General features: G+C 40.5%; 1 protein-coding gene across 3 annotated transcripts in view; it reads left to right on the top strand.

Moving 5' to 3' along the window:
• Positions 1-26660, top strand: part of RORA (RAR related orphan receptor A) — a 382781-nt gene that overhangs the window by 332936 nt on the left and 23185 nt on the right. For all 3 annotated transcript variants that reach the window (XM_049813336.1, XM_049813337.1, XM_049813338.1), the window contains one exon: positions 25148-25233. In XM_049813336.1, the coding sequence (XP_049669293.1) occupies positions 25148-25233 (86 nt within the window). The remainder of the gene's footprint in view (positions 1-25147; positions 25234-26660) is intronic.

Genomic DNA, 26660 nt, shown 5'->3' on the forward strand with positions numbered 1-26660 from the left:
TTTATCTGCATTTATACAAATTATTTATTGTGCGCATGAGGTCCTCATCCAAAATTATGGTTCCTCAGCTTTACTACAGTGACAGTGGTGAACAAGCTATCTAGCTGTCCTTTCTTTTTATTTAAGTGGTTTTCAAAACTTCTAACTTTATCTTCAAAAGGACAAGCATACCTAATGCTGGTATGTTTGTTAACACAGGTAGCCAGTAGACACTGTTTCTTGCATATCAGGTTGTTTAGAACAGTGGTCACGCACCCCTATCATTAAAACACAGATAAATTTGAGCGTGCATCCCCAATGTATGTATATTTATTTATAAATTATATACATGTACTAGTGTAGTAATATTAGATACATTATAAAACATGCACAGAAATAGAAATTAAAAAAGAATGAGATAGAGATGATGATTTTTGAGGTCCATGTGCTAGAAGCATGGATGAACTGGACTGTGTGTAGCGAGGTGTACCTTTATATTCACTACCTAACTCTTCCTGTAAGACTGAATGGAAGTTGAGGTAGGGGAGTTCCTATGGGTGGCTAGTGGGCTATAAAATCATTACATTTAATAAAATCTATTAGATAAATCGATCGATCGTGAATGTCTTGAACAGTTTTGGAAGACGTTATTTTCAATTTTCATGAATTCGTTGCAGTTTCTTGACAGACTACTGACTCATGATAACATGTATTTTCCACTCATCCATGGGAAGCATAATTCATACTGGAAAATGCTTTCTTTTTTAAACTATGCACTTTACAGTGTGTTTCCAATCTTCTGCCCTCCCTTCTCCCTCCCGGCTCTGGCTTTTGGAAACGATGGATATAGCTGATTCTCAGCTATCATTTAAAAATATTCCTGCTGTTTTTACTCATGGATATAGCTTCGAAATACATTGTAATTCCATGCATCTAACCCACGGCTCATCTAGTTTCTGAAACAAAGCAATCTCCAGACTCAGTTCAGAAACTACCTGTGGGTAATACCAGGGAAAGCATATTCCACAAACCGCATCATTCCTTTGTACTTCCTTGCCCTTCTAACAGCTTCATCATTTCTTTCCCTCACAGAACTGCCCTGTGACATGCGTACGCCACCAGGCAGTTCGTATTTAGCTATCGTGTCTCTCATGATTCAAAGCTATATCGGAAGTCAAAGCGTGAATGTAGCTTCTCTTTCCATTGCTAATTAAAGCTAAAAGAAGTATCTGCTTGCACAGTGATCACGCTACATGGAAATACATTTCTTTGTCACTAGCTGGTATGTGAAACCTGAGCGGGCTGCTTACAGAAACCTGTCACAGTTCTTTATGCTCGATCACTACTTCCCCAGAGCTTCGCTGCTAATCAAGTAGATGTTTCAATTCAAACAATTTTTTGGCCTCTCTCCTCTTCCCTCTGTTTCTCAGTTTCCAGAAGACCTCCAAGAAGAGCTTTGCCATGAACTGTCAAAGCCATTTGCTACCTGACACAGAGTTAGCTGCTTTTGTATTGGCATCTTGCTTCAGTTGAAGGTGGTGGTTATGGAATGCTTCTGTCTGTTGTCTTTTATACCTGAAATTACTGAAGATAAACTAAAAACCAAATAGAACAGCTCGAACTCGTTTGTTAAAAATCTTATGACTTTCTGTGTCTGAATGTATGCTTGCTTCTTTCTTGTTTTGTACTTTTTTTTTCTTTTTTTTTTTTTATTAAATACTCAAGGGCTGGCAATGCTGTGAAGTAGACCGGTGAAACATAAATATTAATTGTGGTAGGAATATTGTCTAGAATCTCATCCTTGTTTTACTTGAAAATAATACTCAATTATCTTGGCCATGCTGAAACAAAGACCTAAGGGATGTGCATTTGTTTGGCTGCAACTTTATTAACACATTTGGGAACGGTGCCCAGCAATAAATCATATAGTGTGAGTCATTGCTTATTCCTTGATCGTTCCTACCTCTTTGGGAGAGCTGCTGTCAGCCTTCCCCCTCCCAGCCTGGCACCCTTCTGTTGCAGGGCCACCACAGCTTTCTTGTGTATTAGGGCTAGGTGGAGGTTGGTGAAAGGGGAGGGTTGTTTCCCCACTGCACCAGATGGTAGGAGCCGCAACTGCTTTTTCACTGTTTTCTCGGAGAACCACTGCTGGCCTTGCTTGGTTTATTTTTCCTCTCTGGCAATGTGAAAAACCGTGGGAATGTATTGCCACCTAGGAGTGGCAAGCCCTGTACCTTCCCACTGCCCTTCCTGGGTAACACCTAATTTCGGAGGATTGCTGAAATCAGATAAGGAAATCCTTTGTTTTCATAGGCTCTCTTAAACTGCTCTCTTCAGTTTGGGGTAGACTTTAAATTTTAAGGGCAAAGATGAAAATTACAGCCCAGTTCGATAATGCTTGTTTTCCAACTCCTCTCACTTGGGCAGTCACACATAAGACATCTGTCTGCCCTGTTATTCTGGATTATGACTGTAGTTTCTGCGCGGAATATATATTTGGTGCTTTTCTGCTGCCTCCACTTGCTATGTGAAAGTATATTGGTCAAAAAATTCCCCGTCGTTAAGATCACTGAGAAGTGCTAAATAACTGAGTGGTTTGAAAGGTTAGTAGTATTGGCACCTTGCTGGGAGGATTCAGAGCTGCACCGTCGCAAGCAAAATACTGCTTTAGTGCCCTAATAGTGTATATTCCAAAAATGGATAGTGTAATTTAGCAGTGGCATGTCTAGTTTCTTATGGCAAGGAGCACTTCTCCCTACTCCAACATAAAAAAAGTGATTCCAAATACTTAGAAGTTGCAGTATTGTAATGGTTGTATTTCCCCTGGAATAACTTACATTCTTTTCTGTGTAAAGGCGATAAACTACACTCAATGGGACTAAGGTGTAAGCAGACTGGAACTCCACTGAAGTGTAGTGACGGCAAAGTCACAGCTGTAGGACTGTATGAAGGCATGAGGGAAGCCATGGTCACGTTTTCTCTCAGTATTGTCTGTTCTGGGACGCAAGTGTGAAGGAGCAGACAAGCCCTCCTCCCTTATGTAACACTGTGCACAACGTGGAGTTGAATATATGTTTTAGAAAAGTAATGGTGTTGATTAGTTGGTCATGAAATCATAGGCAATTTATTTTTTTAAATAAACTTAATAACAATTTTTGTGCATGCGGATTTTGAATGTCATTAATGTTGCAACAGAGCTTTTGGTGGATTAATTACATCACCTGTGAGCAAACACAAGACAAACAGAAGTTCACCTGAGCTTTGACTGAGAAACTCAAAAATTATAGTTTTGTTACCTGTGTTCTGGGGATTGTCATCAGCTGCTCTTACTGCTCAGATATTTGTCTTACAGTGAGACGGTAACGTTGCTACATTTGAAATGAAGCAAGTGAATTCACTGGTGTGCAGCAACCGTGACAAATCCATTTTCCAGTACTGGATTATGGTCTTAAAATCAAAGGTAGAAATTATTATTTAGTTCCTGTAATCAGTAAGGTGCTATGTTTCAAAGAAAACTAGAAATATTTGGTATGTGGGCTAGGCAGTAACTTATGACAGAAGTTCAGCTGTTGTTTGAAAGCGCATTTCAGCTTCTACTTGCACAGTCACTTTTCAGTGGCTCCTGAAAACTGTAATTGCACACTTAGTAAAAACTTTATCTTGTTTGTGTCTTTCAATATTGACTATTTGAATTGATGTGTGTTTGAAAATGAGATGAGCTTAAAAGATTTGATACTTTTAGGTTGAGTAAATCATGTGATAGTGAAGACTGTAGATCTGTTAAGTTATATCCTATACCATTTAAAGAAAAGGGGAAAAAAAAAAAGCTAAGATTCGTCGTTTAGTTTCTTCTTGGTTTAGCCTCTTTTGTCAGTGTAGGCAGAACAGGCATTAGTAATGTTCAGTCATCTTTCTAGTCTATTTCTGGTCACCCTAATATGAAAACTGTGTTTTATTTAATTTGTTTTGTACTTGAGTTTTGTGCTTAGTTATTGTACTGGTGTATGAAGACTAGGAAATGAAGTTGTTTGTGGACTTTATTCCATGTTCTAAGCACAAGCCAGATTCTAGGCACTGTACAAACATAGGAAAAATATATTATCTACTCTGTTGAGCTTACATCTGAAAATATATGATAATCAACATGGCTTTTGTAGAACTGTCTTTGCATTCTCCAACAACTTGTAAATGGATATTTGTGGAAAACAGGGTGTCTGCTGTTAAACTCTTTGTTCCAAGCTTACTAAATGTTTCAACATCTGCCCAGTAAAATTTTGTCAAGATAACACATATCAATTGTGCTGAAAACTGATGGTGGCACTTCTTTCCAAATAAAACTAGATGCAGGAGATGCCCTGCGTTGTATGAAATCCTTACAAGATGTTACCAAGAAGTACACATTCTTAAAAAATAACTTTTTGGAATTCAGTAAACTTGGTTTTCTGGAATTGTATGCAGATTCTATCATGACTTCTGGAATGCGCTCTTTCCCTGGGCCAGGGTTGCCAGACAGAGCCCTCTGACAATCTTTTTATCTACAGGGTTGTCTATAATGTTAATTAGTGAATTCTTTGAAAAACCGGCTTCCACAAGTTAATTTATGCATAAAACATCACTGAGGGTTGTGTTTAACTTGTTTCACAAGTAGGGGACTGAAGTATAGCTTAAGAGACTTGGCTTGGGCCACACAAGAAGCCTGTGTCATAGCCAGGAATCAACAGATTCGCATTTCATTGCGAACCACAAGACTTCAGAAAATAAAAAGTTGAACAAAAGCAGATGCAACAGTGAGGATTTGAGTCTTCGGTACAATTTACAGGGTGTTTAACTCTCTGCCCATAAAACTGGAAGGATCTGCTTTGGAAGGCCAATAATGCTTATGCATTCCTAGCGATTTAATTGCAAACTACCAGACCGACTGCAGAGATTTCAGCCTGCCTTGTATTTTGTTGGTCTTCAGTGCATATCCAGATAGTGCAGGATTTTCACTTTCTACTGACACTTTTTTTTTTTTTTTTTAACCCACTGGTGATTATTTAGGGCTGATCCCCTGGCCCAGAGGACTGAGGAAAGGGAATTGCAGTGTTAGCCCCTTTCCAGGGATTTTTAGAATCGTCAGCCTGATGTCTCAAAAATCATAAGACAGGAGCTAAAATCCTGACGTTGGTATTTCAACTTTAAAGCTTTCTGTGGTGGATTCTTATTTGCCTTATGTTTGTGTTTGTTTTTTGAATATGTACTCTCTAATCTAGCCAAGGACATAATAAGCTCTTGAGACATAATAGCTCAATAAGACCTGAAACATTATTTACCTATTTAAGTATTTACGTGGCTTCTATTCCTCTTGATGTATCCAAGCACAATACGGTATTTAACAGATCCTCACAGATAGGAGGCCTCCAATCCTAATGTTCTACAGGTATAAACTGAATTACAGAAAGGCATGTGCCCAGCTCCATGAAGCTATTTAATCATTTAACCCCTGGTTTTTCCAGTGAGAGCTATTCAATCATTTAACCCCTGGTGTTTTCAGTGAGACCTACACATCTTACAGAAGTTCAATGCGTGCAAACTCTGTGATAGTTACGTGACTTGCCCTGGCTCATACACACAGTCCTTGTGACAGCACAGGGATTTGAAGTCAGATCTTCTCAATCCCATAGTAGCAATCCTGCAGTAGCCCGAGAGGAAGAAATGTTTCCTGTATTCCTCTGAAAAAAAGGCAGGAAAATTCAGGCTAGAAGGAAGGGACAGGTTTTAACTGTGAGGAAAACAAGCTGTTGGAACAAATTCTTGTAGAATTGGGGTGTGTTTTTTCTGTCGCTTCATGGCTCCAGGTGCATGATAACGGCACTTTAAAAAGAAGTGCCTTCTAGTGTCACTGGTGCGTAGGGGCATCATACAAAACCCACTGGGTGATATTCCATTGTTCCTATTGCACAGAAGGTGAGATTTGATTATAACATTACCTACCACCTTTATGTTTCTCCTTCTGTAAACCTTTCCTTAAACTGACCCTGTAATTCTGATGCTGGAAGCAGCGTGTCCACAGAATTTCCTTCGGTCCTAATCCTGTGATATTCTGTATCATGCAGTATCTCTTACAGTCAGAAATTTTGGAATTGGGAATATGAGGAAGGAGAATAGGATACAGTCTATCCCTAAAATGTTGTACAGCTAAATTAACACATGGGTCAACTATCCTTCCACAGTGCAATTATTTTTGCACATACAGAAGACACCTCCCTGTAAATTCCTTGTGACATAAGGTTTCTGACTAAAATTAGGTCATAGCTATTTAATTGTTCAGGTGTCCACCCACGAGGGAGCTACAGAGAGCTCTTTCAATTCCTTGCAATCAAGTAAGTAGCAGTTACTCTCATTTATCCTCTAAGGAAATAGTCCACCAAAAATAATACGTTGATTCCTTAGCCCCTCCCTGTCACTAATCACTCAGCTCTTGTAGCTACGTACTGACTTGGCTCTCAGCACCAGAGTGTCCAAGTACCTCAGTCATTAATTTTCAACTTACAACACTTCGGTGATGTAAGAAAGTGTTGTCCTCGTTTCACAGCTGAGGAATTGACACATCAAGTAAGTGACTTGCTTGAAGTTTCACAGCAGTACTGGACATAGAAACCAATGACTTATTCATAAACTATTCTGTTTCTTGGAAAACCAACCCTGTGTTCCCTGTCCTTCTACCTGCTACCCCAGATCTCCTCTTACCGATTTAGCAGACTAACAGTTTAGTTCTGTGAGTATTTTAACCTCCCGTAAGCTGCCATTGCCAAACAAATGCACCCCTCCCTTGTGCGAGCACAAGCAGCATCTCTGCAGTCACGTGGGGAATTAAGTCAGGAAACTGATTCAGGTTAAAGTTAATCCCCCAAAGAACAGCTTCAACCTGAGTCGTTCCCTCATTTGGCTCTCGCAGTGCAGCTGTACAGGCACCAGGAGAAGGGGGGAGAGGGAGGGCAGGCTAGCTCTGTCCAATGGCTGGAGATTTCTGCTGGCTAAAATGCTTGTGGAGTTAGCGGGGTTGAGTTCATCAAAACCTTAACCAAAATCGGTTCTAGTTTCTTCTTTCTTTCAAGTGCAGATTGCATGCTTTGAATTTTCCCCATGTCTGGAGAGCCTACCCAAAGCACGGTGATGGGGCAGCTGAGAAGTCCAGAGCGCAGGGGAAGCTTTGGATGAGTTCTTACTGTGGTGACATTTTAGACCTTCCCTGCATGGCAAGTTTTTCTTGTGTGACTGCTATCATTAAAAATGCTTGACTCTACATAAGCTTTTTCTGTTTGAAATTAAACTATTTCTGAGGAGTTATAAATGCAACTGGAGAAGAGCACGATTACCAGGATAAGTACGTTTCTAAAGGGAATCACATAATTTAAGTATTGCAGCTTGATGCCACATCTTGCCTTGCACCACGTTGACCTATGTGAGCCCACGTTACTTTGCCCTTCTGCCTTGAATGCTTCTGTGGGAAACAAGACAGATTGGAATTGTGTGCATGTTTCTTAGTCTTTAGTTGGAGTATTATCTCCAGGAGCTGTCTGCTGTGACCTTCATGTAAGAGGCATACATATGGGGAGAACCCCTTGTTTTGCTGATCTCTCTCTCAAAAGCGGCATTTGGAGACCTTCTGAATTCCTCTGCTGAGGTGTGCTTTCAGCTTTCAAAACAGAGTATGTATTGAATCCGGCTGCCTCACTTGAAGGACTGCAACATAGGAGAACCTGTAAGTGTGGAATGATGCCCTTGTCCTGACTACATCAGAAGTCCAGAAAACTTTAAGTAGGGACCTTGGCACGCTAATAACTTGTTTGTTGATGATTAAGGCAGGAAGAAGGGTGTCAATGACATTTCGAAGGAGACTGAAAGAAGGAGTTCTGGTACTTAAGAAATTTCTACAGAAGAGAACAAAACATTTGTTTAACGACTGCTGTTAACATTTTTTTACGTGGGGATGGTATCTTTTCACCTGCCCTGCCCTATGATCCCCTACAAATTTTTTTTGCTGTCTTTGTGGCTGAACCCTACTCCCCACTTTTCTGCTTTTTCATCTTCTGGCTGGAGCACGAAGCCTTGCTGGGAGAGTGAGAGGGCGTTGCAGATGGTCCTCCATGACATAAACTTCTGCTGGGGAAAAAACTCTGGCCTGTGTCAGCCGCAGCCACAGTCCTTGTGCCAACCCGGCCATCTCAGAAGCCTCAAAAGAAACGTGTGTGGGATTGTTGTATTCAGTTTTTTGTTCAGGCTTTGCTCAAAGGCTCAGGATTGGGACATAAATCAGTTTGGTTTTCCTCCTCCACTGAATACAGATCATAACATTACAGCACAGCCACTTTGTGTAGTAGGAACCTAACAAAAACCAGATTTTAACATAGTCACTAGTTCCTTTGAAGGAGGCAGTGTTAGCAATTATGATCTAGACTAGACATTGGTAAGAACTTACCAAATAATTATAGGCTTCCTAAAGTAGTATAGTATGAGTAATTGCAGGTTTAAAAATGTTATTATGAGGAGTAGTTTATACCGAAACTTCATCCTGCTCTTTGAAACCAGAATCCATAACTCTCATCGTGCCACAGCAAGTGCTTGTCCTTCTTCACAGAAGAATGTAGACTTGCTTTATTGTACAGCAAATGTGCTGTGGTACATTATTTAAATTAGCATATAATAGAAACCTAATTGCCCACTAGGGCCCAAAGCTTTAGCTGGTGGAGATCAATGTGCTTCCACTGAAGTCAGTGTAGCAATGTTTATTTTCACCCCTAGAGGATCTGGCTCAGCAGCTTGTTTCTATTCCAGGCATTGTTAAAGGAGATAGTGTGTTTAGAATATTAAACCATGGCATTGTCAGAGATAGTCAACTCAATTTATGTGCAAGTGAAGAGAAATAAAGCGGTAAAACCATTATTTTTATCTGAGGATTTCAATTTACATTGTCGATTATTCATATTGACTGATCTGGTACAACAGGGAAATCACGAGCGTGGGGTCATCTTGTTGTGGTTTTAATTTCCTACGTCTGTAGTTATCTAATCCTCTCAGTGTGAGCAAGCATGATTAGTATTTATTTCTATTCTGTGTGCCAGTGCCCTGGGCCAGGTTCTGTGCTAAATCCAAAGTGACTCTCCTACTTAATTGGCATTAACTTGTGCTGCAATAATATAAATAAAAACTTGTACTTTCTGTGTAAAGCACCCGCAGCTCCCCAAACAGATTTCTTCTACATGGATGTTCTGCCCCAATGTTAAGGCTTGTGGTATATCTGTTTGTATTTTTATTCAGTCTGGGGCTTTTTCTAGCAATGTTTTCTGAATAATACTTTGGGAATCATAGATTTGGAAAGAATCTGGCTGCTTGTTAACCATTGAGACACTACCAGGAGCATTGTTAGAGCTGTACTACTGGTTAATAAATTGCTACAGTAAGAACAACAGCTGTCTCTCTCTCTCTGGAGAGTCAAGTACCAAAACGAACAATAATTTTTCACTTTGTCAAATAGTTTTTACAATCATTTGGAATGCTTGCTTAGAGAAGCTTATTTTACTTAATGAATGCTCCATTCAGGAATAGGGAAACTTCAGGGCTGGGCTGAGTCAACAGTTTGGCTTTGTGGAATTTGTTTCCTCTCCTCTCACTTGTATTATTCTCAGAAGACCTCTGGCTGCTCCCCCACTTATCTCTGCTTCCATTTGTTCCCTGGGAGCTTTGGATAATCAAAGTTATGCTGCAAGTATTCTTCTGAGAGTAGGAATGGGGGAGTTCTGGTTAAACCTTTTGGGTCTTTATCAAGGACAGGTTAGTAACTGACTGTGTGTGTGAGTGAGGCTTTTAAAATAGTACAGTGTTAAAACCGTAGTAATTTGGAGTTCCCTGGCGTTCGTTCTTGTATGTTTTCTCATGCATGCGGAACACAAGCATAGAAAGAAACATCAGCAAGAAAGGGGGTTGTAGTGGGGTGGGTGCTGGTCTCTTCTGCCAGGTGGCTGGAGATGGGACAAGAGGAAATGGCCTCAAGTTGCGGCAAGGGAGGTTTAGCTTGGATATTAGGAGAAATTTCTTTACTGAGAGGGTTGTCAGACATTGGAACAGGCTGCCCAGGGAAGTGGTTGAGTCACCATCCCTGGAGGTATTCAAAAAGCGCATAGGCAAGGCACTCCAGAACATGGTTTAGTGGGCACGGATGATGGTTGGACTTGATGATCTTGAAGGTCTTTTCCTACCTTAATGATTCTATGATTCTATGAATGATGGGTAAAGACCGTCTTGAAAGGGTTGAGAGATTATGTTTGTCCTTCTTGGTGAGTTATTGTATGGCTTCATTCAGCTCTGGTTACAAGGTTGTTTTCTTGTCCTGACAAAGTGATGAAGCTTAGCTCATTAAATGATTTGGATTGTCTTTGGATAAAATGATTGCAATAATACAGGTGCTGGTTCTATTATTTTCGTCTAACTTTTATCAAGACTCCTTTGTTTGAGGAAACACAAATCCAATACATTCACTACTTGTCAGCTTCTACCTTTTTGGGTGATTTGGCCTTTAGAACCTAGTGTTAACGACATGAAGCAAGTCGGGTTTTTCCTTTTAATCTGTCAAATGCATTTAGCAATAGTTGACTGTCAGTCATTTTATTCTGTAATCTCCTGTTTGTACTCGTATTCTACCCAATGCGTGTATTCTGCCCAGACTGTGGGACAGTCTGTACTGTCAGACTTGTTTGAAAAGATGTCAGTATTCTCTGTGTGGGTTTTTTTGGTGGCCGTTTTGCAATTTTGTGATTTTTATAAATGCAAGTAATAAAGTATTGAGGCATTCATATAGATGTTGATGGTAAGTCAGCACATCATCGAGTTCCTTTGTTTTCAGTACTGGGTTTTTCAGCTTCAATGTGGGGGTATTTTCACTTAAAAACATGGGGTCACACTGAACATGTGTGGCCAGAGACTTGCGTAACATGAGTCATGCCATGTTGAGGTAAGGAAGCCATCTTAGTTAGAGTCAGGTGCCTGAGACCAGCATTATGTTATCTCCATTGCAAAGATAACAAACATTAAAATTTTAGAGTCTGATGGCCAAATGGCACAACACCAAACATGAGAGCTTTTCTTTTCCCTGAGTGGTAAATCGTGTTAGATAATTCATGATGCAAACTGCTGTTATTTCTATAGCATGTGAACTTCTGATGGCATAGCAGATTTTCTTACCTCTATAGGTTAGATGAAAAGCTGAACGAACTTTGAGAGCAGCAAAATACGTCAGTAGCTACACTGCAGTAGATCAGCTGATACTTCTTTGCTTGTATCATTTTACTCCCCAGTGTGGTCAGAGTGGTACAGCTCTTACGCGTTGTGCTTTTTGCCATTTCGTTAGGAAGAAGCAGGATTGCAAAGATAATGGGTGAAGGCACTGGAGCATTCACGGCAATAATTTCTAAGAGCTGGAGATAAATATAAGCAGGCAAAGTTGAAGACTTATCTGGGTGGGGGTATTAGCATTTTGAATACTCTCTGCACAGATGCAGTTATCACTTAATTGACTTTACCTTAGGGAACGCTAGAAAATCACTTCGCAGCCCTAAAGGAAAAACTACTGCGCATCGTCCGTAATGGTTCCGTTCTGCTGTACAAGAAACTGAGGCTGTTTTACTACCGACGTCACAACAGGGAAGGAGAGAGCCCGCCTCGGATCTGCCGCTACGCGAGCTCGGTTGTGACAGTCGGCATCTTGCCCTTCCTTTACACGTATTCTCGTGATGGTCTCCAGAGGCTGATTGCTCCCAGACTAGTCTTTTCCCCAGGAGGACACCGGCTGCTGCCACTGCCGTTTCAGCACAAGGCCCAGCTCATCGCCCACAAGATCAGGTTGCAGCAGTCCGTCCGTAGGTCTGTCTGCCACGCACGCCCCTCCTGTCTGAGAGCCAGGGCCTGCTCAGGTGCCCTTTCTGTGAGTTTCGAAGCCGGCGGAGAATTCTGCGTTCAGGGCTGCAGTGATCTGTGCTACAAATGGGATTGTAATTGATGGCTCCCCTGAGAGGCAAGCGCGACGTGCAGCGTGCCCGTTCACCCGCTGTACGCGTGGCTGCTGACAAAGCTCCCAGCTGCCGGGCTGTCCCGCTTGTGCAATCAGCCCGGGGAGGGGGGGAAGCACGACCCATCGATCGGACGGAGAGGGCAGGGACGAAGCTACCTTTTTTCCCAGTCCCATTTGTGCCATCTGCGGAGGCGAAGGAGCAACGTAGGAACCAGGAGAAGACCAATTTGTTCGTTTCGGTTTTGAACGTGCTTTTCGGTCTTCTGCCAGAAACGAAGAGGGTTGCTTGGAATTTTGAAGGATATTCGTGGAAAAAGAATCGATTGTGTGATACTTAGAGAAGCTGCAGTCAGACCCGTCATTTGCCTTATTTCACAAAGAGCGGTCTGGTGCCTTGCAAACAATACTGTGCCGATATGAATCCAAAGAATGAATTCTCACCGAGTCCATTACTAGGCAGAGATGGGTGTTTGGTGCCTGAGCACCTTTGGTTTCTCACCCTGCTGATTTGCCGACGACGGCCTCTTTTGTCAGAGTTGCGCAGCCGATGTCGGTGACACGCTCAACTCAATGGGGGTCTTTCCCTATGGAATAGTTACTTGGTTTGGTTGTAGTCATTATTTTAAAATTTTCTATCTAAGTATGTTACGGTTTTATTGGTATTATTCTTTCAACAGCAATATTGGTTACTCCAGGCATTGTTTAAAAGCTTATTTTTTTGCATTTGTTAAAGAGAGATTTGGCTTGGGGAAAAGAATTAGGAAATCAAACCCTTCCTTTCCCTTTTCGAACCTCTCCGTTTTCCAACCTCAAATAAGTACGTGAAAGGGGTTTAACAACTTTAAATTGGATTTTGGAATGTCAGATGACTCTAATAGCCTTTGTACACAAATAACAACAGAAGAGCTGATTATTGTTTCTGGGCTCTGCGATGCACTTATGTAATCATTAATCTTGGCACTTCTTTATCTCCAGCAGATTAGGAGGCCGCTGTCATTTTGAAGGCTGCCATTAAGTAGACTTTGTTAGTGTTTAAATATGTGAAGCTTAACTTTAAGCTTCCTTAATGTATGCAATGGAGGTATCCTGTGCGTACAGCATTGCAACAGAGCTGTTGTACTAAGTTTCAGTCACATATCTGCTGCCACAGTCTGACATCAGACATGGTTTTATGTACAATGTTTGTTAATCAGTGTCTGAAGACACTTTGAAAGCTTTTTAAGCGCAAAACATTAGTATATCTGTTTGAAACAGCAAGCAAACTTGCTTTATCTACTACCTTTCAGTTGGTTTAATCACTGAGAGGCAGGAAATTAAATGCTATGAAATGAGCAGGCAAAAGAAAGGGTTTTAATGAAGGTCATAGCACCTAATCTAATTGTGGCAAAGGAAGAGCTTTTGCTAGACTTTTTCTTTTCACAAGCTTGTAATTTTCGAAAACATTTTTCTGGGCAACTGTATCAGCTAGAAAGATGCAGGATACAGACTTCAGAAAGAATTCTTTTGCGAGGTTTGGTTGCGGTTTGCTTCCAATAGCTGTGTATCACAGAAGGAGTTGCAGAATTCATGCTCAGCGTTGGCTGCCATGTGAATCCAGGAAGGAGGTGTTGGAGGGAGTTAATAAATGAGTGAGTGCAGCTAAAAAGTGTTTTACTGTTTAGAGTTCTGAAGTTGGTTTTGGTTGTTATTGTTCATCTCTTAGATGAATCATCTGAAAATGAAAATTTAAACTAGACATTTAGAGCGCACCTTTGTGAGAAACTAATGATTCTACTTGGCATTCAGCATCAAAGGAAGCCTTTTTAATGACATCAAATTCATGTACAGCCAAAAAGAAAAAATCTTAAAAATGCAGATGTAGTCACCTCAGAATGATGGAGTTTCTAGGCTAGGTGAAACTTTTTCTTCTAGAAGTAAATTCAGGTTTTGAGTGGTTTTTCATCAAAGTGCAGCTCTCTTGTAAGGAAGTCGCTTCTGCACCAGCCATGTTTGCCTGGCTTTAACTTAATCGTACAAAGTCTCATTTCTCAATATACGCAGTGATACATCCTGCAATTTCTGCAGAGGCCAAGCCCTTAATAAAATTTGTGCAGCCTGGCAAAGTGGTAGGACAAAGCTGAATCATGACAAACACTTTGTTTAAAGGGACACTTACCTTACTGGATTCCCCCCCGCTTTGTTACCTCTTCCGAGTTCATTCCATATTCCTTTTTCCAAACTGACTGTTGCTATCTCTGAGGAACTGACTGTAAAGTGGAACTTGACTTGGCCAAACAATAAGTATAAAGGAAAGTGTGTGCATTGTGATAACGAACATCTGGTGGTGATGGGTTGCTAATCAGAGACAACCTTCTAAGTAGTAGTATCAGGAATTATTAATGCTTGATCTGAAAGCTACGTGCGTATGAGTAGAAGGAATAACATTGGAGCGTTATCCACAGTTAGCTGGTGCTGTAGTCACACTGACCTAATGTCCTTTTAACGATTCCGAAGCCTATCACCTTGTTAATGAAGTTAGTTGAAATTGTTAATAATTTTGACACCATGTCGCAAGTGATTAGCTTTTCCCAGGTGGTTTGGGTTTTTGTGTGTTTTTTTTTAATCTAGTAACTGTAGGTGTCATTTGATTTGTGCTAGTAGATAGCCTAATGAGACCATTGAACTGAGATGTAGTTTTGCAAATGAATAGCACAAATGTACATATCTTCTTAACAAAGTCAGATGATGGAGATTTCATATTGTATAAAAGGAGGTCTAAGACTCTCTAAGTACCCTTTTACCACTGTTCTAAAAAACTAGTAGAAGATCTTTCCTTAATGAACGCTAGTGTAATTTAGCTAGCAAGTAATTTACTCTCATAATCCTGCATACAGTAACTACACGCTTTGTAATAGGGACTAAAATGATTGCCTTCAAAGTGTTGATCATTTAAGACTGTTTGCAACCTATGAAAAATAATTCAAGTAAAGGTTGTTGTGCTGTGACACTTGTAGCTGACTTGCTGAAGTGGTGCTTAAAATTGATGAGTGGTTGGTTAAGTTCTTTGTTTTTGTACTGCAAGCAAACAAACAGAAATATTGAGATGTTCCCCTAAGCCAGTACACTTAATTAGGGAAAAGAAGGTGGGAGGACAGCATTTGAGTTAACAAATTCCCATCTTCAGAAGGCCAGGTCCAACACTTGAGAGTAGGAAATTTCATGTAAAATGGGGGCTCTGTGCATTAATCTGTGGAACGAATGTCAGAGGTAATTTAGATTTTCACTCTGAAACACTACATTATGAAAAGACTTTCTTTATTAAAATGAAGTCTTTATTAGTGTTGTCCAGAGTTGGGAAATTGGACAGAAGTACAAATACATTTAAGCTTTTCGGCACAGGTTTCTTTTTGGTGGGAGGGGGGAGAATGCATTTAGTGTTGTCCAGCTAGCCCCAGCAAATAAATGTCCTTTGAATTATGTTCTCCTGCAGATTTCACTTCCTGTTTTCCTCTCCATTAATACTACAAAATGAAAGACCAACATACACCAGGAAGAAGAAATTGGTGTAGATTTGCTTTTCCCGATGCAAGAGAAAAATAAGTTGCAAAGACTACGAGAAACCTCAGTGTGATTGAGTGTATAAGGGCAATTTCCCTGCCTCAAGGTGCACATGTGTCTTGGCCTACCAGCTTACTTCTTTTTTTTTTTATTCGATAGACAATACGCATGGGTTTGTTCTAGCAGCACAGGGGCATGGTATAGATTGTATCACAGCAGAACTGGGCTTATGCCCCTGCTGTAGGTGTTCCTCTTCCAAATGCCCCAGGTTAGTGGTTATCTGTAGGAAGAAGTTAGGGATGTCAAAACCTGAGTGAGCTCTAAAATCCTGTAAAAACATACAGCATGGACTGACATAAGCACTAGCTTGCTGCTTACTGAATAAACGCAGTAGCAAATCGGAACAGAACAAGTCAGTGTTGGCAGTTACTGCGGTAATAGCTCACACCTATGTTGCTTCTAAAACTTGTGTTTTGTGTAATTTTGTCAAGAGCAATGTTTCGTAGCTGTGTAATTAAACCCATAAGCTTTGTTTTTAAGTTAAAAAAGGAAACTTAACAAAATTCAGACAACTAGCAGTCCTATTGTATAGTTTTGTGGCAACTTTTATCTAAACAATGCAAATTGCTGGAGATCTGTTTGTCTGGAGGTCTGCTCGCTAGTTTCTTATCTCGTAAGACCAAGACCCAAGTTTTGCCAGTAAGTACCAGTCACCTAAAATATCCGTAGATAGAGGTAATGAACGATTATTCTGATTACATAGATAGAGGAAATGAGACACCAACTAGCATCCCTATTCACACAGCAAATCAGCACTAGAATGAGGATTATAGTATCTATTTCTTGACATGCAGTTCAGGGCTTTGATTAAAACTGTATTATATTTCATTAAAGAGAGTCACATGATTGCAGTGTCAGCGTGTTTCCTTTTCTTGTGAAAAACTATTTTTCTGAATTGCTTTATTTAACAAGAACTACATTTAGCCTAGTCTTCAGAGTAATCGTACTCCAAATTGTGTGCATCATAGCCAGTATAACTACGGTTAATTTTCAGCCACAGAAGAAGAGGGGAATAAAATGGTTAAATGTTTATCCATAAGCACCTGAGCCACCAAGAAAGTAAGTGAGAAGTCAAAATATTATTGGACAAATTTGGAAGTCTCTTCTGACCATACTGAAATAATCAAACTAGTCTTCAAATGCTTTGATTTTGAAATGTATAGGACATTGCATAGCAACAGTTTTCCCTTTGTTCTTTCCCAGTTCTTTTTCTTTGCCAGTAAGGTTGGTTACTATGTCTTGTTACTGTGCCTGTGTGTTGTGTCTAGTGAATGAATCTTCTCCTCCACTATAAAGAGAGAGAATTTATATTCAGAGTTGGTGCTTCAGTTTTTCTTGGTTTTATCTTTTCCTCAAAAGAACATCATTATTCTCTGTCTTGCTACAGTGTACATCTCTTGGTGTATATTTCAGCCATCTTCATGATTTATGTTTCGTTTAAGTTCATGAAAGTAGTAACAAAGCTGGAGCTTTCAGAACTCCCTGGACTTCACAAACTGGGAAGATGTTAGTTGTATGCCCTGGGAGATAACGAGAGATTGATTCTCCAAAGAAGTACTTTTCTGTTCTCCTGGACAACTGAACACATCTGGATGTGGCAGTTCTGATTATTTTGAGCCTAGGCTTGTAGTTCAGTGGTTTGATATTATAGTTTGGTCTGTGGTATGGTTTCATAATGTGACCAGAGTCCCAAGCTAGAGTTGTCTCTACATGTCATTCCTTCAACAAGGGAAATCAAATCACCTAGTTTTCACCTGCAAACGAGTTTGCTGGTATTTTTTCCTCATAAGTACAAGAAAAAAGAAGCCTTCAGTTGCTTGGTGATACAAATGTTGAGATACCAACTTACATTGCTGGGTCAAAAAAGAATGAGAATATTTCTGGATGGATAAAGCCAAGACAGGGGAGAGAGATAAGACTGTTATACAGAAGGAAAATAAAAATCACTTGGTGTTGCACACATGACCGAGAGGGAGCAAACATCATCTCTCTTGAGTTCCTCTGAAAACCTTCAGTCGTTTTTTAGCTTTTTTGTGCCTCTAAACACTTGCAGAAGTCCTAGATTGTTTGTGTTGGGATTTCTTTTTGTTTTAGTTTTTTTATATAAGAATTTTATGATGGTCTATTAAGGTTTTTTAGCAATTTTCTATTTGAATAAAACATTAAAAACATACATAGAGACCTCCCCACAACAACTTCACATAAATAGTTTTGCCTGTTGGAGAATCCAAACCATTTTCCATGTAGCCTTCTTTCATTAGATGTTCAAGTGTCTTTGTTGAAGCCAGCGCTTCATGTCATAGCAGAGCCTTAGTTCTTTAAATTAAAATCTGTGTAAGTAAAATTTATTGGTTTAAAGAAAGACTTAAGTGTCAGTGATCCTGGCATGAGAATATGAGCTCCTCCTGCACTGTTCCCTTCAATGTGTCCAAATCAGTTACAGAGGTTGAAAGACTTTAGATTTATTCCTACAAGTCAGTCTTGCAAACCCCAAAAGTGCTCAGGCTGTTCCGTACTCTTTATCGTGCATCTCCTTTAATACTCTTTGAAGCCAAATGTTTTTAGCATTAATGGAGTGCTGCACAGTATCAAGTGACCTACTAAGAGGGATCCAGCTGTGTTCAGGCCCAAAGAGCTGGTCTTGGCAATTGCGGCATTTCTGCCTTGTGTGTTTGAGGTGTTGCTCATACTTTACTTTTAATTAATACTTTGGTGGCCATGTTCGTTTCTACTCCACCCATCACACCCACAGACTTCAAAGGATTTGTACCAGCATAACCTCAGTATTTATTTTATTTTATTACGAGTGTGATTTCCTAAGGAAACAAGGCTTGGAGAGGTTGTTTGTGTTTGTCTGGGGTTTTTTGCCCATCACCCCAATCCTCCTCATTTCCAAAACCATTTCAGCCAAGCTCGAGAGCATCAGCAGTCCCAAAGATGTGTTCCTACACGTTTCATGAAAATTGAAAAACATACCCAGAAAGACACCCATCTAATACTCCACTGGGGGACACTGCGCAGCCTAAGCTCAGCTACAGTTAGGAGAATATGTAAAGGAGAGGAAGACACAAGGAATGTTCCAAGTGCTGGGAAGGCTTCTGCTGGAATGTCAACCTTACCGGACCCCAGAAAATCCAATTGTGAGACCCAAAGCTCTAGGATACCAAGCTTTGTTAGTTCTTCTCAGGAGCTACTCGTTACTGGTTGTATCACTGCGATCTCCAGCGGACCTGCTCCTGGCCGGAATGCCATTACGGTGGGGATTGTATATAGAATAAACAAACCTTTCACACAAGGAGTGGCCTGGTAAATTCCATCAGCTCTTGATCAAAACACTTACTGTGTGTTCTAAAAATGGCTCAGACGTCTACTAACCAGCCATCATCCTTAGAAGTACAGGGGGTTTAAGTATTTTAATATATATGAGTGGACAGATGGTCCCTTAACATAGTATATTAATGGAATGGGCAGAACTGTGCTGCCACTAGCTTTCAGTTTAGTAGAACTGCAGCATTTGTAAGCTGCAGGTGTTCAGAGGCAAGTAATTTGCAGCCAGCTCAAATTACTTAGGGTACATGACAGAGCAAATTATTTAGGTAATGAAGCTGAAAATGCAGGAAGATTAGAATATTATATAGTAAAATCATTCCTTGTTAATTCAGTTTGTGATCAGATATTATGTTGCTTTAAATACCACATTACATGCAGTATCCTTGTTTGAGTCAATGAATATGTATGAATATGTCAGTGAATATGTATGCCTCCTAATTTAATCAATATACTTACAAACGGCACTAGCAGTGATGTCTGGCATAAACTGCATCCCTTTTGAAGCAGGTTAGCCCAGTTTGTATATGTATCATATTTATTTCAAAGCCCTTCTGAATTAGCTGCAAAATTGTACATACCCCATGAAGCGGGGGACAGACGAGCCATGTTCAGGGAAAGGAATTTAAACCTTTCTTGCGGTCAAAGGAGGGATAACTTCTTAAGCAGTACCCTGAGACCCAGGAGATCCCAGCCACAGTCCTGGCTGTTGAACGTATTCCACGTCTAGCCTCAAGGAAAGTCGTCAGTTCAGCTAGCAATTTTGGTTAGGGTGCTTTCCCCGGAAAGCCAGTGCATCGGAGAAGGATGCTTAGTGCCTATAGAGGTTTTAAGAAATAGAGACTGGTCTGGCAGACTAACCAGCATGTGCTTAAGCCCATCTTTACTGAGTAAAAAAAGGAATGGGTATACCTGGGGTTTCTTGATATTGCTGCCTCGAGAGCCGAAGGGTGGGAGCTGTGATGGGGAACTCCATAGAAATGCTCTTATCTCAATGGTGCCAGCGCGCACAGGCGATTGGGACCGTATATACCACGGGAGGGGAAGGGAGCACTTCCTACAGAGGTTTTCCTTTCCAGAAAATGCTAATTTTTGAATTCAGAAATAGTAAGAGGCAGTAGGACTCACCTGACTTTCACCTTGTTAAAGTTAGGCTTGTAATTAAGGTGTCATTAAATTCCTTCTCTGGTGAGTGAAGAGGAGGCATCTCCACTCAGGGGTTCGTCTTGCTTGTCTTGAATGAGATGAATCATGCCCCTTCTCCCTTTTTCCTTCTTGCTTTCTCCCTCCCTTTCTTTTTCTCTCTCTTTCTTCCTCCCTTCCTCATCACTCTAGAAGCAGACAAGACCATTAACTTCAGCTAATTACCCAACTTTCAAGATAGTTCAGGTCAGCTAGGTGAATCTCACCTAGAAGACATGAATGGGGACCAATTTTTGCTTCCATTGAAAAGCCCTTCCCAGGCTACCAAATCAGACGTTTCATACCTGTTACGAATTGAAAAAAATAACATGATCTGTGTGAATGTACAATTTTAAAATAACAGTGTGAAAGCAGGTGGAGGAATGGGAAAATCCTTTTTCTACCCCAAGACAATTAATTCACTAGAAACAAACATTTCATTCAGACATACCAATGGGGAGGAAAAAACTTCTGTCTTTGGAAAACAGTTTTTTCTTTTGAAAAATGTTTTCTTCAGGGTGGACCGGTAATACGCTTTCCTGTGTTGAGGCTCAGTGTGTTTCTACTTAAATGGCAGAACTGGGGAGAAAGACCCCCCGTCTTTATGTGGCTGTATGGGCTCTTGTCCTGATTGGAGGCTGCCCAAGGAGTTAGGAAGGAAGAAACTAAAGGTTCTGATGAGCTTGTACAGAGCATTTCCTTACAAATACAGAATTAGATTTCTTTCCTCCTCTACTGCTTAAACCGGACAAGGAATAAAGCAGCATTTCACGATGTGGGAATTAATAAAGAGGGAAGGGCTGTCTAAAGTGTTGGGGCCGAGGGGGAGCTTGAAAAAGGCAGGCAAGCCCAGCGAAACTGTTCCAGATTTGGGGGAAGAAGTGAAGCCTAGAGTAGGAGGGAATAAGGCATGTTCTTCTGTTCCTGATGCCAACAAAAGATGTTTAGTGCTCTCTCTAGTTGTCTGGTAGGCATGTTCACTAGGAATTAGGTGGAGGCAATCATGTAATTTAAGTATGCCAGAGCTACTTCAGACAATTGCCAAGTGAAGACATAGTGGATGGAGGAAGAAGAAGGGTTCAGGGGAAAAACACAGGCTTTTTTTCCCTGTATACTGGGGCTCAAGTTCCTCTTCTGTCTGATTTTGAGCAAATCAAGGAGTCCGCACTCAGTATTCCTGCTGTAAAATGAAGATCATACGACGTTACAGCAGAAGGAAGGTCACCGGCCGTTCCAGTGATAGGAGTAGCTACGTGTTAAAGTCACGTACGCTGAGAGATCTTAGTGGAGGTCAGGTGCCCTCTCCTATGGAGATGAGTTTGCCTTGTGTTTGACATCACCTTGTAATGATTACTACCTCCGGCCCTTAGCGGTCACTTTTCTGTCCCAGGAGCCGTTTCTGTAGCAACTTGTTCAATGCTTGTGGCGGGTCTCTGTGCTTGAGCTTGCATTTGTTGCTCTTGGTGGTTTGTTTGGGCTTTTGTTCCTATTCATTGCTGGCTTTGGCACGGGACATCCTTGGTAGTATTCTGGAGCACTGTTATTTCAGGGTGTGAAAGATTCTTAGGCCTTTAATCTAGGAATACAAACTACATCTGTCACCTGGGTATCTGTAGCGGTTTCTAAGCAACCACAAGAGTTTATTTTTTTTCTGCAATTCATATCTAAGAAATAATTTGCTCATGCATGAACCAGAATCAGCCTGAGCGCCACCCCAGGAGACAGAAATTGTAAACTGTAATTTAGGCTAATTCTAGTCTAAAGCATGAATTAGACTATTTTATATAATCTTGGAAAATATAACATACAAATATATGTAAGCACAGAACAGGTACAATTAATGTGAGCGCAGTAGGAAGCTTTAAGTAACTCTGGGAATGCGAGAAGCCAAGTTGGAACATATTCTTGACGTGTAAAAATATTTCCCACCTGCCTTGTTTGCATAAGAACAAGGTTTTAGCAAGTACATATTTGCATGTCAAAGTTAAAAGTAGGGAAAATATTTTCACCCTCGTAAGAAAAATGCATAATCTTGGCACAGGCAATTTGCATTTAGTAAGTTTAAAGTATCTAAGTCCTTTCATGCTATATGGAAAGTGTATGAACTTGCGACAGGGATTCCATTTCAATGAGTTGATTTGCAAAGGCAACCACGTGGAGCAGTAATTTATCTGATGTCTTTCTGTGCATTAATTTGTAATGGAATTGGTTGTGGCAGTCCCAAGCAATTTATGCTTCTGAGTTTCATCCCGCTGTCCTGTATCTCAGAGTAAAATGATAAGTCAAAGTTTTAAATGCTGCATGCTCAATTGAAAGTAAGTACCCTGAAGATGTTGTAAATGTGAGGAAATTTGGAATTGTAAAACTATACCTGATCTGGTGCCGCTGCTCATACACACAATGGTCAGCAAATGCCAGCGTAGCTGGAGCTTGTGGATCTGTGGAAATTCTCTCCTAACAGTAAAGCACCCTGGAAAATGCATTTGGGACTAATTATGGCACCTTTTAGACTATTAGTAACCTAGCTTTAGGCCATCACTGTTACATTCCTTCAGAAACACTCTGTAAATGTCCTGTTGCTTAAGAAATAGAGATTGCATAGACAGGCTTCATGGGTGATTTAACTAATGTGCTGGAGATAGTACATAAACAAGATCCAATTATATCATACCTATTCAAAATAAGGCAGTAATTATGTATATAAAAGTGAAATGTAAAAAACACATTGCCATGTAGCTGTTGAGATAAGCCTTGTCACTACCCTGTCAAAGGAGTTGGAGAAGGCCGCTGATTGACTGTAGCGGGGTAGCAAAATAATCACGTCTTGAAAAGGCACAACTGGGAACTGGTAGATCTGTCCTGGAATTTGCCCACAGGATTGCTCTCTGAATTTGTACTGCACGTTACACAAATTTTGAGTTTCTGTGAACTTCAGGCTGTTGTTCAATTTGTTGATGTAAAGTGGGGTTATGGTACCTGTTCTGATCAAAGCTTTGTTGGTAGACATACGATGCTGTAGTAATAATTAATGTAACGCATTAATAAAATAGCGTACGCTTTATTTTTCCCTTTTATTAGTTCACTTCCTGCTCCATTGTGTTTAATGTGTTGGCTGAGAGCAAAGTGAAATTAGAACAGTTTTTGGAGGACTGCAGGGAAGAAGGTTTTGCTTCCTTAAGTGTCCTAAACAGACCTTTTAATTTCAGCCGATCATTTTGTTGCTGCAGGGAAGGTGGGGGATTAAAGGTCAAGAATGCAAAGATCCTTATGGTGGAAGCAGATGCAAGTGGTATCTTGCTGTATGAAAATATTTTGAAAGCTGCTGATACGGAACTGTCGGGAAAACAGCAATGTAGTCCTGTAGCCGTGGGGCACTCCTTTCCTCAGCAGAGCATTTTAGCTGCTGTTAGGTTCCTGGGAGCAAATGGGTGCTATTCGGGTGCTACTCAGCTGCTCCGAGCATTGCATTTGACGTCGCCTGGAGAATATTTTGAAGGAGTGTTTTAGCACAGTCAGTGCTGTGCTAAAAAGTCTTCCGGTCTTCTAGTTTATAGTTACAGTTTTGGCCTGATCCTGAGCTATGATGTCGGGTTGCAATGAAACGGAGCACGCAGTAGCATTGGAAGGTCATTCTGGTTTAATAATAAGCAGCCGGCTTGGGATTTAATGGCATGTGAAATGCAATGTTTATAAGAGTGGGCATGACTTATTGAAAACAGTGTTAAGAGTACAACTAAAGGTAAGCTAATGCGTTGTAAGACAGTATTAGATGCGATTTTTTGTGTCGTCAGAGTCTGGATAGCCATAAACTGGATGAGGAGTAGAACAATTGGGCATCTCGTGTTGGATTTCAGTTCCTCACAGGAGATTAAAGTACTTCTGATTGTTAATATATCATAGTTAGAGACACAGCAAGAGTTGCGTTTGTACTCTTGTTCGGACTAAGCCAGTTCAGGAAAACTGATGTAGCCTGATCCTGACACCACTGCGGCAGAGAAAGTGCTTTCTTGGTATTTTTTGGTTATCTGTCTAATGCGTATAGCCTGTGTTTGTGTGAACACGTGCAAGCGTATGTAAAACGTGGACTGCTGGTCTTTGATACTGTAAAGCACTGCCTCAGCACGGTCCTATCCAAAGAGACTTGCTAGCAAAATGACTGCAGCCATACACTCCAAAAGCAGTTGAAGAGGTATTCCTGAGCATACAAGAGTCCCTTCTTAAATCCATGTATTCAGATGGGAAAGTGCTGTGATTTAGAGGTAGATGCAGGGAGTTTTGTCACATGCTAAACTGAATTGAGTAGGTATGTTTTATATGTACAAAGTTGAATTTAAAAAAATCAGGGCTTTCATATCATGTATCTCTATGGCATTTTCCAGACTGCACTGACTCCTTTGTTTTTGTAAGTTGACTAGAATACTGCTGTATTTTCCTCCCTCATTTGTTCTGTGGTAGTTAATACACAAATATGTACCAATAATTCACTTTCAATTCAGATAACGTGAATTTTGGATTTCTTGTGTAAAATGCAGTTGCTGTTTACCTTGTTACTTCTTCGCTTTAGGATTGGCCAGTCGTGTGAACCAGATGGCGTGATGGTGACCCATCTGGTAAAGGTGTTGCGTTCATTTTCAGGCAGGGCAAACTTTAGAATTACCTTTTATGTTCTCACATGAATAAGATTGGAAGAAACCTTTCTAGTGTCATCTTAGCTCTTTGGCCAAAATGTGAGCTCTCCTATTCTTTTTGGCTTTGAAATGCTGATTCTAGCCTTCTTGTGGGTTCTTAAGCACCTTCTCAAATGACCCATTTCAATAACCCAAAAGCTATTATATAACGAGCAGCCATAATTTAGTCCAAAGCTCTAGGGGACCCTTGCAGTTCAGCAATGAATAGTTAATGTAGTATAATGTTTAGCAGGTTATTAGTTTTCACTGTACAAATGCTGATCAGGGAATGCTTTTATAAGGTGTTTAAAAGAAAATGTAATTAACTGGTTGCGTGCTTCTGTTGCAGCTCAAATTGAAATTATTCCATGCAAGATCTGTGGAGACAAATCATCAGGAATCCATTATGGTGTCATTACATGTGAAGGCTGCAAGGTAAGCTTCTAAAATATTAAGTCTTAAAATGGCATTTAGCCTTTCGACAGTGATTATTTTCCTTCCTTTTTTAAAGAGCAAGCATTGCGCCAAAGTTGGATCGGTGGATTCTGTTTCAAAGAATATGAAATCAATCGGGGATTCTGAAGTACAGGTTTTATTTGGGTTTTAAATAAGGCATTTTTGTGACACACGTACCCACCCCACGCCAGATTTCAGAACAAGCTTCAAAAATCATGCAGCTGTGCTGCGTGCACTGTAAACGGTCTCTCTGTGAATAAGCAGAAGAGGTACAGAAAGACGATCTGCTTCCAGCATACCACAAAGAATCTGTTCTGTGGATTCACTTGGGAGGGAGTTTGTGGCTTTCTTGAATCTCCCTCTCCATTTTTGCTTTGTAAATGGCTAAGAAGCTGTGTTGAAATACATGAGAGCTCTCCGACTTCTCAGTTTTCTTTTGTAATCTGCTACAGTTACAAATCTCGTCTGTTTGGTATGGAAGATGGGAAGACGGTGCTGCACAAATAGCACATGCTACTGGTGTTCAGCATACTCAGGACTTCCTGGAAGCAGTGCCTATTCCTTGCAATGCAACCATTGCTGTGTAAGGTTTAGGCTTTGAATTTTTTTCCTGGATTTGTACCTTCAGTAACACTAGTGAATAAGGGTTATACTAGAAGCATTTATATTTTGTTCAGTTTGTCTCTCACAACCAAGAACTAAATCGGACAACGCTAACACTAGGCTAGAGTGCTGTGAAGCTAATCACTCCTTTTTATCACTAGTAGAGAATTACAGTGCTAGTCTAAGATGACACAGTGTGTACAGCTGTGCTCTAGCTTGTTGCTTTCTTCATGCATGTACATGTTGCAATCCCATGCTGACAGGTTTTCTACTGCTAATCTACACTTCAGGTGTGAAGAGTTTATATTTATGACAGTTTCTAGTCTGCTCTCCTGACATGCTTGATACTACCACCCATCCTCAAAAAGTAACCTCCTTGCTTTCACGTTATAGAGATTTCTTTTGTGTTTTTCCAAGGAAGATTTTTGTGTTTTCATTATCACATTCTCTCAGTCTCGTGGAAGTATTGGTAAGAAGGAAGGGAAAATTTTTAAAAAAAAAAATCTAAGAATATTAGAATGATGTGGGACAGCACCTTCTGCCCTTTGTAACTGCTGTTACTGTAAGAATGCAAGAAGTGCACTAAAAATGCATTGACAATAAAGCGGTTGCTTTTTTCAGCTTTATGTGGTTGAGCAGCGTTTATCAAATTTCAGCTGTGTGAAGTGGCAGACATTTGCAGTGAGAATTCTGCTGTATGACTACCTTGTCAAAGAGTATCAAGTTATCTTCAAGGTCCGAGACCTCTTTAATCCGTAAATGGTCTGGGACCAGTATACCTGAGAGATTGCCCCAGGATCCAT

This window comes from Accipiter gentilis, chromosome 10 (genome assembly GCF_929443795.1).
Source record: "Accipiter gentilis chromosome 10, bAccGen1.1, whole genome shotgun sequence".
Lineage (NCBI taxonomy): Eukaryota > Metazoa > Chordata > Aves > Accipitriformes > Accipitridae > Astur > Astur gentilis.